Source organism: Geospiza fortis, unplaced genomic scaffold (genome assembly GCF_000277835.1).
Source record: "Geospiza fortis unplaced genomic scaffold, GeoFor_1.0 scaffold53, whole genome shotgun sequence".
Classification (NCBI taxonomy): Eukaryota; Metazoa; Chordata; class Aves; order Passeriformes; family Thraupidae; genus Geospiza; species Geospiza fortis.
The window spans coordinates 12,747,694-12,768,977 of record NW_005054305.1 but is presented as its reverse complement, the minus strand read 5'-3'; the positions used below and the strand labels follow the sequence as shown (position 1 = coordinate 12,768,977).

Sequence of the window (21,284 nt, the reverse complement as noted above, 5' to 3'; positions counted from 1 at the left end):
AAACACTGCTGATGTCAACAGAATGCTCTTCAAATACTTAATCATTTAATGTTATTAAAATAATTTCTTATTTGCATACATATAGCATATTATTTACAAAAGAGCTCAATGTCATATAAAATTGTTTACATTCGTTATAGGAACTTATTAATTATTCTGGCTAAATAGCACAAAATCAAACCTATCCCTGGTATGCAAACCATTTCTTAAGCAAAGTTCAACAACCTGAATATTTATTGTCTTTTATTCCCCACTGTCTTTTACTCTCAGCTGTTATAACCTCCTGCCAAGGAAAGAGAAACAACTGCCTTTGCTTCTGCCTTACAATTCAAACTGTTCTTGCCTCATGGCTGATAAAAGATCAGCATTGGCATGAACATTGCTGTCTTTTAAATATGTGTAAAATTCTACTGTTTACATCACCAAAATTACCTTAACATCTGTTACTCTGTTGCTGGGGTTCCATACCTGGCCTCTTCAACTTTCAATTGTTGCAATTTCAGGCTTGGATATATTTATGATTAAGCTCACAAGGATACGCGAATTGTTGGAAACAGAAAAATTTGAATGGAGCAGAATTTGCACAGAATTTGCCCTCTTTGAGCATTAATTTTGGCAAGGATGGGTGAACGACATTTTTAGTGAAAAGAACGTTTTTCATCTCTTATTACTCAACCTTGATATGCAAACCTCCTGAAATTACATACATGAAATCAATGGGTATTACTGAAGTAACAGAACTTAGATATTCCAAGTTTGAAAATTATCTTCTCTCCAAAATAAATTTAGAAGCATACAAGTATACAAGAATTTTGGTATTAATAGTGATAGAACTCAATTTTTCACATTTTTGTACTGTACTGAAGACAAAGTACTGTTAATGTAAATATAAGGCTCACAAAAAACTTGAGGGAAGCAGTATTTTTGTCTATGAAGTTTATGTAGAAAGATCATGAACTAAATTATTTTCAAGAAACTCGGGATAAAGAGTTCTCTCAAGAGCTGACAGAATGCAAATGTTTCTATCTGCTATGGGAACTGGACTAAGCACTCAACAAGTCTGCTGAATAAACACATGGCATGTACAATATGGCAAGTTTAACAGAATTTATCTGTTCCCAAAATGCCAATGCAAAAGAGTCACCTTTTCTGAATTACAAGTTTTAAATGAACAGCTACTTCAGACATTAGCTGAATACATCAGTAGTATCAGTGTGCTGATGTTCATAAACTTCAATGTTCATGAAACTCATATTAGTAGTGGGTCACTTCCCTTAAGTTTATCAACATCCACTCGTACTCCAAGTGTTTTTACTGTTGCAGTCCAGTGAACAGAAACTGAAAACATCCACTAATGATATCAGAGTAAAGATGGCCTTTGCTGGTGTGCTGTTAGGTATCAGAATACATTCTAAAACCAGTATTTGAAATTAAGACAGACAGGCTTATACGCAATCCTTATCTCACTACAAATCCAAATCAGAGAAGTAAAACTATCAGCCTGTGTGTGTATGGAGCAAAATACACTGTTATTTGAAGAGTAATTTCTTGAGGCCTCACATGAGGATGCCAATAAAAATCCACTGGTTTTGTACCCAAAGCATTCACAACTGTGTTCTGTCACATCTACATTAAAGTGTGTTAGGAGTACACAGTAGAAGTAACAAAATTCCATTTGCCACCATCACCCAGTAACTGTATTCCGTGCCTGTGATTTGCAAACTACTAGAGGCCAAATTTAAAGTCTATCAAGCATTTTCTGTTGTCCCTATTTTTCAGCATAAAAGAAAATAAAGTCTGACTGTATCATGGAGGAGGATGCGCTGAGTAACAGTTTCATTCCTCTGTTCCAGAAAATTTCCTAGGTCTGAGAACAAGATCCTTGATAGAGGTAGTGATTTCTTGAAGCTCTTTTCGAATGCTTTCTGCTCCTTCCTCTTCTTCCATGTTATCTTTTGTGTCACTGTCTCCGTGTTCAGTTTTCTTAGTCTGGCTGGTCAACTGCTTCACCACTAATCCGTGATATTTGACTATCAGTGAATACTGATCCTGAGGGCAAAAAACGAGAACAAACCCAGGGGATGTCAATGTTACAGAAAAGGTAGACAGACCTAAAATTAAAGATGTAATTTTTTAAAAAGCATTCCCCTATTCTTGAGCAAAGACAGTTAGTAATACAGAAATATATTTGTAACAAAGTACTGACAACCTAAATTTTGAGAGACATTCAAAGAGGCAAAAAACTGAAAGCATCCAAGTGCTGCAAAAACAGGACAATAAACCACCAAAGCATGAAAACAATGCACTTAATAAACATCACCAGTTTCAGCAGTATAAAATACAGAACCTCTATGTATTTGCTCTTTAAGAGGTACCTCTTTCTTTAAAACTGGATTAGAAAAATTTAAAAAGCAACCATGCTCTAGCTCAGAGGAAAGACGTAAAAACATGCCATCGTAAGAATCGTAATATCCCCCAAGACAGAGCTGTCTGTATGGTTAATTCAAAGGACTAATAACACATTTTTAATTTTATTTAAAAAATTTTGATGACAGATCCTTGAAGAGATTGATCTGCAATGCAGTCCAGATCAGAGCAATTGTACATTCTGCACATAAAGTAATGTTTAGGCATGAAATCAAAAAATGTCAGGTTTATGCAGCAAAAATAGTGTAAGGTACAACTTTCATGTTCTGTCATAGAACAAAGGTAATTTCCCCTTTAAAAGCTAGAAAAGAATACCTCTGGGATCTTGCCACTTAGGAAATTAATGATCTGTGGTACTGATCTTCCTGGTGCATGAAGCATGCAGTGAGTTGAAAACTGAAATAACAATACTGATGTCAGGTGCAGAACAAGAGCTGGATCTTCTGTGACTTTGAGCTGTTCAATCAGAGCTTGTCTATGCTGAAACAGGACTTGCCTAAGGAACAAGAATATATGAAACAAAAATATGATTCTATGATTTTATCATATAGTAGTTGATCACATATGCTAAAACTTATTTAACATCAATTAATTTTAATTTTCTCCTCTGACCATTTATTTATATGGAATTCCAAAATGTTAATTGAAAAAAAACCCCAAAGAACTATCACTGGCATAGCTCAGATTTTGAAAGACCCCTAGGGAATTTATATTATAGAAAGGTAGTGAGCCAACAAAATTAGCTAAATGTGAATTCTCCTCTTCTCCTTCTCTCATGGATTTAGAACTGCTTGACTTGCTATTTTTCAGTTAAGCAGTTTGGAAAGAAGGACTGCCTCTTACCCACCGAGTATGACTGCTCCCATACTAACCATCCCATGTTTGTTCAGCAATTTAGCCACATTTCATAGAATAAATAAAATTAAGGTACCTTTCCTTCTTTTTGTCTCCTTTTTTCACCATAACACCACAAATATCCACTGCAGAATCAAGGCACGAAAGAAAATCTTCTATACTCTATTAAAAATAATAGAAATATTTAATCTGTGTTTGCAGATTATAAAAAAGTTTATCTACTGTTCACAATTAATCACACAAAAGATGACTGTGAATACACTTAAAATAAACTATAGAAGAAAAGAAAAAATAACTTGTATTTAGTAGAAATTACCTCTGTTCATCTTACAACAGTTCATATACTTAAATACTAACCCAAACTGTAACTCATTAGTCTTGGAAATAATATTAAAAATGAATACATGTTCTACAATTATTTACAGATATATTTTTTATTAAGAAACACCTTAGTATGACCTTTGGCATAAAAGAATTAATAAATAAATCTCCTTGTGCCTACACTGCCACAATCTGAATGTTTAGGTTTTTTTTTAATTATCCATAATTTTACAAGTTAAGAAATACATGGAAGAACATCAAAAACTCTGGGAACAAAATACAAAAACATCAGCCACTTCAGACTGGAGATTGTCACTCAATTTTCACTCTTCTCACCTGCCTATGAAAGGCACACTGGATTCCATATGGCAGCAAGGAGCCGAAGGTGATTATCAGTATCAAAATGTAAGATCATCTTTTCATCTCCGAACATTCACAGATACAAAAACACACTTTCTCTCACTGCCTTACACAAATACAAAAGATTATTTTTCCTTCAGCTTTCACAGCAGCAGTGATTATGTGCTAAATTACATGTGTCAGCTATTTAATAGCATTCTATCAGCAAAACAGAAAATCTGAACCTGATTTTTACCTTGCCATTCAGAGAAGTATGCAGTTTAGTTAAAGGACCTTTGGTATCTTCTGGCAGTTTACCTAAAATCTTGATTCTGCCCTGTATGGGACAAGTATGGAAATAATCTGTAATATTAATCATATTTTTAGATGTTGGCATATTTCAAGTGAAGCAATTACTTATTGAAAAAATATCACTGATCTACTTGAGACTGTTACAAAGGAGCTTTTATTTTTGTACCTCACTTGTGATTGTAGAGTAATTTTCTGTTGTCATCATTGACTCAGATGCCAAGAAGTTGAAAACCAGATTTGTGATGTCTGTACACAGAGTCTTCAACAGGTGCTTGGCAAGGTTAGTCTGAGTATCATCTGTTAAAATAAATTAGTGATTAAAGTAACTTACTATAGTTATCTGATTGCTATGATGTTATCACAGCACCTTCCTACCTGTGGACTCTATCAACCATGAGTAGTACGAGAAAGTTATCTGGATACATGAAGATAACATCCCTCATTTGCTGTGACATTCTTAAGGAATGTTGTTCAGTGAAAGATGTGAGATTTCAGGTCTGTAAGAACATTTTAATGCATTGCTAGTATTTCAAAGATGTACCTGTATAAGCAGTAAACAACCATGTACAATCCTCTTGAAACAGTGCTATTGATCAAGTCAAGAGCATACAAAGGAAAATACTGCAGGACAAGCAGTTAAATAGAAGAACAGCCATGTGACTTTAAGACTGAAATACTGAATGTGGGGGAAAAAAAGAGGCTACAGAATGCATGCCCAAGAACAAGGGCTAATGGGAAATAATTCTATATATTCCAAAATTCAGGAATATCAGGTAGTTTTGCTCATGTTTCCTTCTGCTAGAAGATTTCCACAGGCAATTTTCTAGGCGAAAGCTGAATATAGCAGAGTATCTTGGAGATGTCTACAGTATTTTCCTGATGCTAACTTTTCTGTCACACCTTACAGAGCAACCCAAACAAATCTGACAGACTATCCTCAAGCAGCAGCTACTTTCAGTATCAAACCTATGAGGTTTAAACACCAGCTTCTTAGAATCAGGTGGTGTTCAATTTTTTCATTAGTGGCACAGCTGACAGAATAAAATGAGCATACTAGTATTTTCCTTTTTTTTTTTTTGTCTGGACAGTGAAAAATTGGAAAGAACGCAGACACTTGGGAAGGAAAGATAAGAACACAGTTACCTTGACATAAGGCAACAGAATATGGATATGAAATAAAGAGAATGAATTTCAATTACTGTGCAAAGTTATGCACTTCAGCATAAAGGCAGTGTTATGCATACTAAACACATCTCTAGTTTTTTCTTTCTAGATTTTCTTTTTTGAATTCTAGCTCCTGTCTGACCTTTAATGTAGATTCTGGAATAAATTTAGCATCCTTGAAGGAGCATATTCATTTTTCAAAGTATGTATTTTGTACCTGTGAAATGCTTTGCTCCCTTTTCAAATAACCGAATGTTGTTGTACAGGTTTGAGAATTCCTCCTGCAAGTCCTTCATAGCTTGTCTTCTGTTGGCTCCAGAGGAAGATGTTGAAGATGTAAAAACGGAACGCACAACCTCCTGGTAAGTTTTTGTCAAAGGTCTTGGAACAGGAAAGAAGAAAGGAGAAAACATTGAGCAAAGTGTGAAACTGTATGAGGTTTTCCCAAATATATCAGCAACAGAGAAAATGACCTCATGTAGTAAATGATGGGGACATTAATGCTACAGAACAGTGAGATAAACAAAAAGCCAATTATGAAAATCAGAAAAAAAACCCCACGAGGAAATTAAAATATTAATTAAAATAGACTTAATGGTAGATGTTCTAATGTTATAGTATGTATGGTATGTAAATATATGCCAAGGTTTTCACAATCCTCAATGGGAAAAAGGTGAAAGATAAAAGGATTTCCAGAAGCAATGCTATTCACAAACTTTCAGGAGCCTCTGGACAAATTTTTAAAGATAAAGCTACTGTGGCAATCTCATGTTCCTTTTGCTCTGAATATAAATATTCACATTCTCTCTGGTATGGAACAACTTTTAAAAGAAGCTATTCATCTTTGCATAGCTCAGTTTGCTAACATAACTTACTACCCAGCTCTCATGGGTACCAGTGGAGACACAGATGCCAGGAAACATGAACATTTATCAAAGGCTGTCCAGAAGATGGGGCAGGTGAAACTCCAGCATGGATCAGTGTGAGGGGGTGGAAATACACCCATGAAGCTGAAAATGAGCTTGCAGGACCATGTACTGCTAAGCAGAGGCACATTCCTGTGTCAGCACAGCTTTCTAATACATAAGACGTGTAACATGGAGCTGTACAGAAAGACAATATTGTGGTTCATGTCTATCAACAAGACCCTCTTTTCTAAGCAAGAAAAAAGACTGAAGTGTAGATTCATCTGAAGTGAATCACAAATTTTCTAACTCCAGCTGAATTATTGAAATTACCTTCTTAGATGTTCAGCAATCTCTGTAATAAGCTCTTCAGGGCAATCCTGCACGTGGGTCTTTAAAACATCCTCAATTTCCTCTTGTGACATGAAAGAGAACTCCACCTTCTTATTCCTACCTGTAATGGCCATAAACAACACTCTCTGAGAAAACATTCCATTTAGTATTGCTACAATTACTCTGTGCCATGAGACACTGGAAAGCCTCAAAGCCCAAACACCATAGAAGAAATGCTTATCAACAATGGAAAAACTGGGATGATTATACGTGATAGTGAAATTTTACATATGTGAAAAACTGACAAAATCTCTCTTTTGATCATTTAGAAGTTTCTGTAATAGACAACTGAAGTAGTGTATGAGGATAAGCATTTTTGGTGACACTTTTTTTTTCTGCTTGGCCCATTATTTCAGAAACCATAATGTCATCAAGACCAAATAAAGTGCCAAAACTGAATTGAGTGTTCCTACTTGAAGGATTTCACAATGCTATTGTTCTTATTTTTTTAAACTCCATTTAGTAAGGTACACAATCATGTAATACAGTGTCCTAAACTTGAGGTTACAGTATAAAATCTGAAACATGATAAATTAAATCAGGCGAGGTGTTCCCGTAAAAAAAAGCAACTTACATGCATACAATTTAGTGCATCTGTATTTCAGTTTTGCACAAAACATGGAACTTTTCTCAGGTGCTGTACAATTTTTACATATAAGAATGAGATCAGAATGATGACAGAGAACCAGAAAAGGACATGTTCCAGATGCATTGTGCACATAAATATGGAGATCAATAATGTTCCTTGTTGTGCCACAGCAGTAATGAACACACAAAGTTTATAAGTAAGTGAAAAGGGAGGTTAAATCAGGTTTTAAAAAGGACCTTGTTTATATTTGAATGGTTTAATCTGAGTTTACCTTGAGATCGTGGTTCAAGCAATTTATTATAATAAAGCAATACAAACAGCAATAAGAGCAGAATAGAAAGCCTACACCAAAAACCAAAAGTGACTGAACATTGTTTTACTCAGGAACTGAGTAGTCCTGAAAAATAATTCTATTTATATGTGAATTACAGTACACTGTGAGAACAGTATCAAACAAAATTACTACAGTGTATTTCACACGTCAAATATCATGTTTCAAAGTATTTTTCAGTCAGTATTTAAAGTCTTGATCCTACATAAAAAATGTAAGCACACATTTCTGGTTCTCCAGCAAACAAAAGAAAGAACATAGTTGCTTCATTTGCAGCCACTGTTTGCTCTAAATCTAACAACGTTAGCTTGTACTTAGCAAGCCATTCCTTTTAATAGCGAAGGTAGAGAAACAGGCACCAATAAGGAGTGATATTAAAACTATCAAAACATTAATTTTCACTGTATATTTCATTCCTATGAAGAAAAAAACTGTTTGATTGCTATGATTTGTTAATTTAGGCCATTCATTTATTATACACTATGCAGCATGTGTTACAAAATCAAGTGTAACACTCACCGCAAAATCTATGGCATTTCCTACATAAAATAAAAGAATGAATATAAAATGGTATTATTTCCTTGAATTAAATTTCCTTTTTAAAGACTAAGTTATACTGTTCAGTGAACATTTAATGTCCATTTCATTTAAATACCAGATCCATAGATACAATTTTAAGTACATAGTGTTCTCATCTCCTTGACATTTTAGCTGAACAGTGGGGGAAGAACAGCCATGTAAGAAAAAAACAAAGTAGTTAAACCATGTTGAATAGATATGAACAGATAGTGCCAAAAATAAAATGACAAACCTGTGGCAGTCCCTTGTGACTCTTCATCGCTGTCAGCATCCTTTCTTCCTTTCTTCTTGGTTTTCTTCATCTTTATCTCTCTGGCATTCCCACCACCGCCTCCTCTCACACTTCCACTGCCCTCTGGTGGGGAATTACTTGCTTAGTACACAGGAAAGTTGCAGCACTTAAAAAGTTTACAATACCACGCTAATTTATCTATGTTACTTGTTAATGTTGGATTGAAAACCACAACCTGATTCTAAACACAACCTAGAACATATATTTCAAAATCTTAAGGCCATAAGTGTCACTCTTAAGAAAAAAAAGGAACTGAAGCAAAGCTTTTTTTAAGCTAATGTCATTAATAAACACAAACATCAAATGCACATATAATAAAAAAGGGGGAAAAAAAAGAGCAGTATCTTGCTTCAGCTAAACACAGATGAGATACCAGGGTCCATAATGAAATGAGGGATCTTTGTTGGCTGAAAACAGCATCTTAGTAAGCATTCAGCATTTTATTCAATGATGCTAAATAACTGAGTTTATAAAAACCATGTTAGATAACGTAACTTTGTTAATTTTCAGAGAAAGAATCCTACACTATAAGCATTTATCCAAAATATTACTGGAACCACACATTCCATTGACTAGAGCACTCAACCCTTTTCAACTTTTCCTAGATGACTACAGAGTAATGGGATGTTCCAGCTCTGACGCACATAACAAATTACTTTGTTCAGAAGTCCTGCAATCAATGTATGCAACTGCAGACAGAATCTCTACTCTCCACAGTCCCTCTCCACAAAGCAAGCTGTTCTGCTCTTTCTTCTCTTTTTCCAGTCTCTTCTGTTATTTTTTCACTTGGAAGAAGTTTAAACTCCATGGTGCTAGATATATATACACTACGCCTTGAGAAAGTGGGTGTTTTTTCCATTTAAATATGGTCCAAGGTTTCAAGAAACTACATCATGTAACTACTATTTCTTAAGAAAAAGAAACACAAAGACATGGTGCTCTTACTTAAAAAGTTAACTGCATGTGTTACACGCCATAGATGGATTTTTAAGCACCACTCTGCAGGAACAGCCAAAAAACTAGTGCTTTTCACAAACTTATTTGAAATGTGACTGCATTACAGTAATTACATTACATAGAACTGTTATGTCGGGGTGCTTTTAGGTAATGCACATAACAGTCCATGATAAAACATATCAGGGTAGTGCTTGCTGATGGTGCAGCACGCTACCTCTGGGTATGAATTTGTCTAAACACGTGGTACAGGCGCAGTAGAGTCTCACTCCTCAGAGGGCTGGAAATCGAAGTCATTCTATTATGACAGTTCAATTAAAGATCCAAGCTTCTCTACCTTAGCTATGGCCTAGAAAAATCTGCCATCTCTTGTGGCAAGAATAAGTTTAATTCCCATGTCAACTCAGGCCTACTCATGCTCTTTTTTTAAGAGCAGAATGTTCTATTTTGCAGATAAGTATATTCAATCAAGCCAGATGCACCAGTGCTCTAATTCTCTTACTCTCAGTAGCACAATAACACTCTGCAAGTGAGTTCAACATAGATTGCTCAGCTGTGCTGCAGCAGCACAAGAATCACACAAAGTTTTTGGGATTCACAGTCTTCAGACTGAATACTGGTTTAAAAATCAGAAAGATTTCAAAGGGTTAAACCCACACGTATTTATTCTTCCTTCAACTGAAGTCTATTCCAAAGAGTCACCGCACAAATGGACTAAGGTTTGGGATTAATTTAATCCAGAATATACCTCAAGGATTCTTAAAAAAAAAAAGCCCCAAAAACTCATTCTCAATTTAGGCAAAGTTATTTTGGAATTAACATCCAAAAACTAATAATAAGAAACATAGCAATTTTCCTGGACCCCTGAAAAATGGAGACTAAAATTTTATCTATACTGTATAATAAAACATAGTACAGAGGTCCCTGAGCTAATACCTAATAAAACCCTGACCGGTTTTATTCAGTCTTGTGTGACCATACTGTATAAAATAATAAATGAACACAGGATTCCTTGCTTCTAAAAACAGTTAACTTGTGTTGAACTAACTCAAGAGTCCTTTAGAGTACTTCCTCTGCATTTCTAAGTCTGATATTAGTTCTCATGGGCATAGCTGAGATGTATGCATATCCACAGTATAATGGTAAGCAGCTGGATTATTTCTTAAATATCTTAAGCAACAGACTGGAAGCATCTAATGGGCTAAAAAATATACTAACTTTATATTTGAGTATTTAAAAGATAAAACAAATTAGGGTTTTTTTTCTTAAGCTGAATATTGATATCTTACCTGCTGCTTTCTTTCTTCTTTCATCCTTTTTGTCTTTTTTATTAGCATATGAGTTCTCTAAAGAGGAAGCCTGTTTTAAATCCTCTTCAGTGATTAAGTTAACAGGGTTGTTTTTAATTTCCTAAAATGAAGAACATGCACATCATAGCAAAAAGATACAGCAATGGAAGAAACATTTAAGCCAGCTGGCCATTTTCAAGTACATGAATCAAACATCACATTTTCCAAGTGCAACACGAGACTGGACTTCCTGAGTGCACAAGAATATAAATTACACCCATTAAATATAGAAACCTGTTGTTCATTTGTCTTGCTCCTTCTCTAGTTGTATTTCAGATGAGATGTACAGAAATTGTAACAGTGACTGGAAAGTCCCATAAGCTTTACTCCAACACTACATATGTGCACTCTATCTTGACCAATAAAAAAATCTACTGTACCTTTTCTGCTTTCTGTTGCATCAGATCAGAAAAGAGGTCAGCACAGCTGCTTAGAAATTTCTCACTCACTGCAATGGTGTCACTGAAGACCAAACCTGAAGAGCTTTTGTTTAAAGATCTCATCACTTGCTGGAGCAAAATCCCAACATCTTCTACTGACAATGAGCTGGGCAGAAGTGTCTAGGGTAAAGAAAATTAAAATACAGCATCCTTGTAATGGATAACCAGAATAGACAAAGGCCTTTTGACACCTACTAACTATTTAGAAAGCATTGCACTTTTCAAATTAAGGTACTAATTTAAGACTACACACTATTTTAAATCTTCTAACACAGCAAATCCACACTGCTCTAGAAATATGTGTTACCTCTGGGCAAATGCATGGCAACCGCTTCAAAATGAAGCTCAACAGCTACAAAGCAACACCAAAAACAGAACAGCGGCAGCACTTCAGAGCAACAAAGGTAGTGCTGTGAGGCCTAAAATTAGGACAAAGTGGCTAAGGACAAAGTGGCTAAGATCTCTCTGCTCACCAAAAGTTTTGTAAGCATTTAGCTTAGACATTTTCTCAAAAAAAAAAAAAAAAAAAAAAAGCAAAAAAAAGCCCAACAGAAATATATTGCTCTCTAGTAGAGAAATACACTAGTTTTGAAATGAAACTTAGTCTTACATATCTATAAACTGAATGCAAGTATGTCCTTCCCCTGTTTTTGTTCAGATCAAATCAAAAGCAAATAATGCCCTTTTACCTGTCATTTTACTTAGACTGAATTTTCTTCTTTGACAACATTGAATTTCATCACACATATATGTAGTTTCAATAAAGTATCATTTGACACAAAAATAAGAAAAAAAAAAATCCAAAAGCAATTGAAAGGATTGCTTACTGCTACATCTATCCAGTTTCCAGAGCTGATGGCTTCCTCCACAGAGGCTTCAACTTGATCCACAATCTCTTGACCAACACAAGCTGCTCTCAGAAATAAGAGTTGTGCAGACTTGTATCTTTTTTTAATGTAGCCTGCTGGGTCAGGGATGCCAAGTCTATACAATGCATCAAATTCTATAAAACAGTTAGATGTCTGTTAAAATTTATTCCTTTATATACATACAAGATCTTTTGGGATGACTTTATTAAGAAAGCATGAAATGAAGTGTAACAAGTATTTTTTACACAAGTAAATGCAGCCATTAGCTAACGTTGACCTAAAACTTAGTTCAGTACAAGCTACATCTAAATGTTGTTAATAGAAGTATGCAGATTAAATCATGGATGTGACTTTGATCCGAGTTTAGAAAATTGTTTTTTTCAGATTCTTATACCATTAAGTTTGTATTTGCAGTCGTATCTTTCCAAAGTATTCTAATATGTAATGAACAATATTTACAATAGATATAGTGTCCAAGTGTTTTGTTCTCAACTATTTAGTAGTTTATACTTAAGATGTGTGGAAAACACTCAAAGACTGACAAACACCCCATCAGTCAAACAGTGTTACAGAAACACTTAATACTATCATTTTAAGTTAAGGTGAACCTCTTCAATCTGCAAGAATAACTGCTACTTAGGGCCTGACCATTTGGGACCATAAGGGGACATTCCTCTCTTTATTCAGATCCAGATTTTCCCACAGTTCATGGTGTTTCAAAACACCATCATCCAGCATCACTCAGCTTGAAGTTAGATATAATTGTCTGGATTCTAATCAGGAAACTAGTGCTACTCACTCCAGTTCTACCAATATTATTTTGGAAAAAAAGTTCTTCCTGAGCACTGCATGTTTGGACTATTAACAGCCAAAGTTTGGTTTTAATCTGGACATCTGGCCTGAAACTCCAGCCATGATGATCTGAAAAGTCTACAATGAGAAGGCTAATCAATGTCTTCAGAGCAGTATCAAAAACAGCATTTGTAATTGTTTGTGGGAAATAGTTACTGTTTAGCAGTATGGTCCCCTCTGCTGAAATACAGTTCATTGTGATAAAGTAACACACATCCTTATAAGCAAGACAGTCTTGGAGCAAAGGAGTATCAGCCACTGCATTGGTTTCCACTTCTCCTTGTGAAGCTTCACCCTAAGCCCTAGCTATATTAAGGTAAGACCAATTACCTACACTAGTTTTAGAAAGCTATTTTATCTGTAAGAATATAGATTAATTACCTAAGTAACCATTCTGCTTGAAAAAGGAATCCACCCATTTGTTCTGTGTTCTGGAATAGATGTCTGGAACAAATACAGCCTTATCCTGTCTCCCACCAACCACGGTGCCTTTCAGACGACCAGCATTAACAAGCTCTTCTAGCAAAGCTACAAGAGGAAAATAAATGAAGAGATGTTTCCTAAGTTAGAATATCCATTAATCAAAAGATAGTAATTATTTTTCCTGGTTTGTTTCTCCTTTCTTTCCACCAATTAGTTTGTGCTTGTTCTAGTGAAACATTGCCAAGCTCTATCAATTATTTTTAACACTTAAGAGAATTTCTTCACAAAAGCTCTGGAAATCAGACAATGTTTCTAAAAAGTGAGCCACAATGGCAGGATCAAAATGTTTTTTATTGAATATGTACCTGGGCACTTCCAGCTTTTAATTTTAAAAATGCAGACACAGAAGAATCTTTCTCTTGCCAGAAGACTAAAATATAATAACATTTTATTAGTAATTTTTCTTTGAATTCCCTGCTTGCATATTAACCAAAATGGAAAAAAAATCTGAATGCAGAAAATGACATGAAAAGTCATTACCTAAACTGCATAACACAGTTGCCAATAATAACCTCTTGAGAATACTGCTAACAAAAAACATATTGGTAACTGGTAGTACCAAAGTACTAAGCACTTCTCAATGCTAAATAAGATTTTTTAAATCCATTTAAATTGCATAGGAATATCTGATTTGCCTCCTATGATCTGCTTCTGCCTTTCTGTAATATGAGAGATATATTTTAAAAAATCAGTGACATCAGCTGTTAACTCTGCTAATTTCCAGAGCTTTGCCAAATGGCTTTTTTTAATACTTGGTTTATGTTCATTTCTATTTCATTAAAATGCATGTTTTGCTCTGGAACAAAACAATAAATGGTATCACATGGCAAGGCTTCTTCCTCATTAAACAGAAGCAGCAATCAACACTTCAACATGCTTAGTACAGCACACAGAGGTTTAGCTCACTTATGCAGGAAAGTTTACCTGAAAGCCCAGTTCCAGAAGAAACAGTGCATAGCAAATCATGATAGTTTTTGTCAGATATGCCCATAGTGTAGATGAGCTGCTACAAGCTAGCAGCTATTGAACACAACTGCCACTAGCAAAGCTGAACAATACTTACACTGAAAAATGCAGCAGAAAGAGAAACTGATTTAAACAAGATATACCTTTATGTAATTTAAGACAAGAGCCAGGAATTATGTTCTACTATGGTTCAGTTACATCGAATAAAATGGAACTTTTAGGGCCAATTCTGGAAATAAAATTAGTTTTTTATACTTCCTAATATTTTAGTTGCCCTAGAAAATAGAGTCAAGGTGTCTGTTCCACTTAAGCAACTGTCAGATAATACAGAATGGTTCTCTGTGTGCAATTTCAACTTCTTTTTATTCAAAGGTTTTAGGAAAAATAATTAAGACTTTCCTAGAACTCCACAAAGTTCGTTGAAAAATCTATCCATGAAGGAAAAGGAAAAAAATCTATTCTTTAAGGAAAGAAGATGTCTGAAGAAAAGAAGTCAAATGAAGACCAATCAAATTCTGTATTTTATCAAGTGCCAGTTCTAAACCTCCAGGGCAGAGGAGGTGCTCTCAGTGATTTCACAAACCATTGCTACAATTATGTCTAGTCAGTATTTTGCTTTAAAACAATAGGATCCCTGTAGAACTACCATGAATTCTCATTTATTTTTAAAGGTGACCAAGTAGTTTGTAGTGTCCTATTAAGTCTCCATCAAAGTCTAACAAAGATGGTAAGTGTCCCTCTATGTCAGTCCTACACCAGTAACATAATGCCCAGAAATAAATAACATTTGTTACTTCATTACGCTTTCTAATCAGTGTCTTAACCTGAAGAGTTTCTCATTTCTAAAACTACTTTTTATTGTAACTTTATGAGAGCTTAAAATGAATAGCAGCCCATCTATGTGAAAGAACCAAAGAATAATATTTATCCTATCTAAACCCAAATACTGATTAAATAATTAGCTGTTTGTAAATAATACAAATATTACACTGAACTTACATTTTTATTCTGGAAGAGACAGAAAACTGATGACCACTTTTAAACACATTGCTAACAGCGACAGACATAAAAAGCTAAGAAGTAATATCATTAAAAGGTATTTTTCAAGTTTCCAACATATGCGAAATAGAAATGGTATCTCAGCAAATGGACACAATAAAATTTGGCAGCAAATAAAAAGATAAAAAGCTCTTTGAAACTTAGAAACTGCAGAGGTAATGAGAGAAAGTAAGAAAAACTAAAGAAAAAAATGAACAAACTCACTAAAAAAAACCCATGGAAGTACCAGAAGTACGTATTGTGATGCTCACTGGTGTCAGGAAAATACCAGGACTCCAATTCCAATTAACACTGTACATCATCAAAACATGATGATGTATTTGAAGGACTTATCTGAAATAGACTGTAACCAAACACTGAAATTTGCTGGGTATTGAGACATTATTATAATGCAATTTCACAGATTTTCCATTTAATCTATGAAAACTTGGATGGCACATAAAAAAAAGGTGGAAATTTTAAATTGATCACGTAGAAGTAGACTGTTAATATGCTTTTATGTAAGTGCTAGGATTTTAATTTTTAATGAATAAGTTTGTGGTAGAGAACAACAGGATAAGCAGAGAGATACTACAGTGGAGCTAAAGTGAACAATGCCCTGAAGGCAAAAATATCCAATCAAGAGTTGCAATAAGGTTCAGGAGAAGAGACAGAAAACCATTAAAGGATTTTAAAAGACCAGCAGCACTTGGTCAGCCAGCACAGGCAACTAATGATGCTTGAAGCAGCATTTTTGAGAGACAGGGGAGGGCACACAAAGTGACAAACAAGTAGAGCCTAAAGATTTCGGCAGCTGAATAGGGAATCTTTACCCATTTCTACTTAGAAAAGGAAAACAAAAGCAAACAGTTTAAGGATATGTTTTATCTCTCAGCATACAAACTCATTCAACTGAGAGTACAACAAAAGCTTAGCCTCCATTACCACAGAAAAAAGTCAGTAAATAAAATCCTGAGCAATTAATGCTATTTGGCTACACAAAATCTGTCCCCTTTTGTGTGCTTCACTGATAAAAACTGCTAGTAGCTAAGGGCAAATAATGAAAGAGATGAATAAGTAAGTACTGTACTTCCTGCATCATTCTGTCCCCAGAGGCATCTCGTCAACAAATGTTTTCATTGCTTTGGATACAGAGAACATCCCTTCAGTGATGGATAGCACAAAGGGTTTAATATTTTCTACACTAAAGAGAAACACATTGTTCTGTATTTCAGAATTAAGTCTATGTGCTAAAACGCTTCTTTGAAAGCATTTTAATAATGAAGAATGGATTTCCTAAAAAGCACACAAAATATTCTGAATGAAACTCACAGTAAAGTAAATGTTCTTGAAATCCATACCGAGTGATCAAGCTACTTACAGGTGTAGGCCTTGGGAAAAAAAGAAAAACAAAATATAAATTAATTATCTGAAACTGATGTGGAGAATCCAGAAATAAGAGAGGTTGCTATAGATGAACACAGCCTCAGGGTACTACACTGATGTTTAAAATAGCTTACAGTTTTAATTCTGAATTACTGATAACACAAAAACTATGATAATTACTGTAAGGAAACTTTTGCTTTCTTAAGTTTTTTAAAGTTTTTCTCTTCCTACAAAGTAACACAAAAATTTGATTTAATAAGAAAATCTTATCTATAATCATATGGATCAACCACATCAATATGTACCCGACTAAGGAGCAGTGGAGTGACAAGAGGACAGATATTCTACAAAGTAATATAAGAAATACAGAGTAACATTTCCTTCAGCTGAAACACTAATGTATGTTGTATAGTGTATATTGTTATACTTCCCTTGTTTTTCAAAAGTGAGTCCCCATTTCTAACAAGTGAGTCTAATGTTACTGAGAATTGGTCCCAGGAACTGAACTACACTTAGAAAAATTGATCCATAGGTCTTTTTTTTTCTTTTTTTTTTTCTATCACAAGTGAATCTGGACTATAAAGACCTATAGCAAAAATATTTTAATATGTAGTTGCAGGCATTTCAATTTACCGAGTAATCGCAGTGAAGAGCCCACGAATGCGTGCTCGATGGCGGGACACGAAGGCTTCTGTAAAAATCACCCCACGGTTTTCCTGGTCTAGTTGTCCATGAATAATTCTGCCCAAACGCCTGGATAATGCCTGTAAATAGAAAAATTAAGCTTTTCTAAGCATACCTTCTTCCATCAGATATATGGATATCTAATGACAGAAAACTCTGCCAAAAACAGAAGTATGGTTTGCAGATGCACCATGAAAATGAAGATTTAACCTTAGTATTAATTTTGTATGAAACGGTGACTTAAAGCCATGGATATTGCAAAGATAAAGAAAGAAAGTGGTCACAACCAATCCTGCCTTTGCCAGGTTGGTGGCTTTCATCACCTGTAACAGGAAGTCTCCTGGAAGGTCGTATGCCTTGCAGAGTTCCGATATTGTCACCTGGCCAGTTTCCTGTAGTTTATCATTTATTTCTTCTGCTAATTGATCCAGATAACTCCTTTAGTAATAGCGAGAAAAAGAAAAGACAACACGTTAAGTGTGACATTCAAAGTCAACCTCATGATCACGTACTGAGTAACTGACCTCTTTTAATATACCTCTTTCTGTTACATCTTTGCAAAAATAAACTAGAAGTTATTTTAAATGAATAAAGGAGAACAGTGTAAGGAAAAATGTGTGTTTTTTTTTAAAAGCCTGCTGAGCAGGTAGGTAGTAGTAAGATGGGGCCTTTATCTACTTGTATGAAAATTTCAAGCAAGAGAAAGAAGAAAACATAATGTCAATGAAAATTGCAAAACAGCTCAAGTAAGCAAGACAGGTATTAACTATTTCAAGAGAGCCAGGTACTTCATATTCTTTGACAAGAATAGTTCCTGAAGCTCAATCAATAAAAAGGACAGCCCCATAAGAGTATTAGTTCAGCGGTTGTTAGGGTGCTGGAAGCCATGAAATAACTAGCTCAAACATCTTAGGCTTGTGAGATAAAACAAGAGGCAGAAGGTTTGTCAATAGCTGAGGCAGACAGCAAAGTCAGAGACAAATGAGATCTGCCTGCTGTACACAAAGACACTGGGTAAGAAATTAAACCTTTTAAATGCAGGACACTGAACACAGATGCTCAGTAGGGCCTTTACACCATGGATTCACTGGATGCTTTGCTGAGATAGGTCTCACCTGCCAAGAGTAGCACTGATCACCACCAAGCAGCTCTAAGATCAGCCAAGAAAAATGTATTTAACTTCAGAAGCAACAAAGGTTGGACACTAAGTTTTAGTCTGCATTTTAAAAAATAAGCACTGTATGAATTATACATATTGCTCCTGAAGGTACTCACTCATTTATAAGCTGTCCCAGTACAAGCTGAATACCTTTGTCAGATTTAACAATGTCATTAGCTCTGTTTTCAATGTGCAGAAGGTCCACATTTATCACCTAAAAAAAAAATCTCTTATCAGAACTTTAAATTGAAAATCATTCTCAAACATTGAGATATTAGTTCCACATTCCTATATCTTGAGGAAAACTGCTCTTACTTTTTTATACTATTGCATACAAACACACTTGATCTGTGTTTTGGAATAAAGCAGCAATCCTTTAGGGAAAAAACCTCTTTTTGCAACTGTTACAAGGTTAAAAGAAACATATATAATAAAAAAATACCAGAAAGCAGTAAGACCAAATAGGAAACTGGCTTTTAGAAAGGTTTTCTGTTTCCAAGCAATTTTGCTCAAGCCTGAAGGAAAAATTAGCCACAGAGGAAGACTACTGCAGGATAAAAATTAGTGGAGACACAAAGAATAATGAAGGAAGAGGACAGATTCAAAGAGGCGTGCAAAGTTAATTATGCAGGCTACTGCGGCTTTAAATTTAAATGGATAACATATTTCTTTTCTGTCTGCCCTCCTTAGTTAACAAAGAAATAGTTCATAAACAAAAAGTGTATTTATCAGTAGTGATTTCAGAAGTCCTAGATTATCACTAAGCAGAGAGGTTTCAATAAAGCAATAAATGGACAGATTAAGTAATTTGCAGTACCCTGACATGAGCTACCAGCTCTTCATAGAATTTGTTCTGTTTTAAAAAACTAACTTAGCCGAAGTGTAACTAACGAACTCCGTATTCACACTATACATGGTGAAGAAAATAAAGAAGTATAAAGTTTTTATTACTAAAGTTACCTGTTGTAAGTCAACAATGTTAACTCGACCTTCAAGAAAAGATAAAACACACTTTTAGTACATGAAACATATTTGAACAGGTTTAGAATAAAGTACAGATCATGGTGCACAAAAGATTTAATTACTTTTTCTGTAGACCAATTAAACTAGTCCATGAGTGCTCAGAGATTGTTAAAATTTTCTACCTTTGCATGATGCTACTAACAAAAAACCCAGCAAATTTTAATTCAGTCCAAGCTGTCCCACTGGTATGATACACCATGGCAAAACACAAACTGAGGCAAACCTGTGGTAACAGTGAGAAAATGGCTGATCTGTATGGACATAATAAGAAGCTAATTTTTCTGAATATATGAATTTCTCTGAAATTTACCCTTAAGAATAATTCAAAGTACAATACACTGCCTGCTCATTAAAGCCATCAACAAAAAGCTATCTGAACTTCCTTACATATCTAAGTAATATCTTTCAATGCAAGTGGCTCTTCACATTGGTAAAATAAAAGAACTTTTCAGTGACAATTTACAAATATTATTATTATCAATTGTGTGAAAGGAGAATGAATTTGAAATTCCAAGACAGGGCCAAACATCCTGGCCAGGTACTAACTGTATTAAAATGTCAAACTTCCTTCAAAAGGATTTTTATACAACTTTTATGTCAGAAATTCCACATGGGTGAAAATAAACCAAATAGCCTATTATCTAAGAGCCTGACACAGATCTGAAGTGAAAATAAAAGAGCAGTAGGTGAATTAATGTGTAGATGAAGCAAACTGACTTTTTCTGAAAGATTAAGAGTACTGAAAACTTTCAAAATCTTTCTGTAGCCTTCAAAATTAACTTCCACATTCAAAGGAAGAAGGAAAGTGCCACACTTACCACCAGACACATGGAGCTCATCACGGATCTCCTTACTAATCTGCGCTGGAGTGACATACTCCTTGCCATCAAGTGTGTGCACTACTTCCAGCTGCTTTTCTGCGATCAGCTTTGTGACAATTTCGATACAGTTCCGTTCTGACAATCTATCAGAAGCAGAAGGAGTCAGCAGTTATTCTAAGCAAGTACTTGCTAAAATTACCTTTAAAGTTTCAAACACACTAAACATGGGAAGCACAATGAAGATTGCTTGCAGTTCTTTGTGAACATACTTTTTCAGACTAAGAAATTAATGTCTGTATTCTGCTTATCACCCACCAAACCATCTATATGTTTTCACTTGAGCGGGTCATCTCTCCAAAACTTTTACTCTCCTTCTGAACAGCTTTCAGCCCTGTCAGCTGTGAGAACGCACCTGCTGGTGAATTTAGGAACGCCTGTAATTAAAGAATTCGTGTCTGTGACACTTCTGTGCAGTTTTATTTTACTTTTGCGCATTTCGGATTTATTTTTCTTTAACAAAAACAAGTTCTGGGCAACGGCCTCAACTAGTCAAGCAGATAGAAGGGAGAAACCGAGCACTGGAGCCGTGACGACTTTGAGCAACTCCAGCTCAGCAGGGACTACACACTCAGGCGCTTCCCTGGGCCTGCCCGTGCTCTGGGGCCCCTGAAGGGACGCGGGGCTCCAGCACTGACACAGGGAACGGCAGAGGGGCCGTGCTAGGCCGGGCCCCGCGGGGCACCCGGGCCGGGG

The 21,284-nt window shown here is 35.3% G+C and overlaps 1 protein-coding gene across 1 annotated transcript; it reads right to left on the bottom strand.

Moving 5' to 3' along the window:
- Positions 1-23: 23 nt before the first annotated feature.
- On the bottom strand, positions 24-21,026 carry UFL1 (UFM1 specific ligase 1). The gene is made up of 19 exons (XM_005418392.2): positions 20,944-21,026; positions 20,529-20,698; positions 19,648-19,676; positions 18,804-18,901; positions 17,852-17,966; positions 17,478-17,608; positions 16,791-16,849; positions 13,353-13,499; positions 12,078-12,253; positions 11,191-11,370; positions 10,751-10,871; positions 8,448-8,570; positions 6,657-6,777; positions 5,636-5,799; positions 4,421-4,551; positions 4,199-4,279; positions 3,359-3,444; positions 2,743-2,923; positions 24-2,049 (listed from the first exon to the last, which is right to left on the bottom strand). The coding sequence occupies exons 1-19, from the start codon at positions 21,024-21,026 to the stop codon at positions 1,837-1,839; spliced, it is 2,409 nt and encodes an 802-aa protein (XP_005418449.1). The 3' UTR covers positions 24-1,836.
- Between the last annotated feature and the right edge of the window lie 258 nt (positions 21,027-21,284).

Excerpts from the sequence above, each read along its gene's own strand:
- UFL1 (XM_005418392.2), bottom strand. The coding sequence starts at position 21,026 with ATGCGCAAAAGTAAAATAAAACTGCACAGAAGTGTCACAGACACGAAT. Across the intron at positions 5,800-6,656 it reads ATTGCTGAACATCTAAGAAG|ACCTTTGACAAAAACTTACC; the intron begins GTAATTTCAATA and ends TCCTGTTCCAAG. Across the intron at positions 2,924-3,358 it reads GGAGACAAAAAGAAGGAAAG|GCAAGTCCTGTTTCAGCATA; the intron begins GTACCTTAATTT and ends CTTGTTCCTTAG.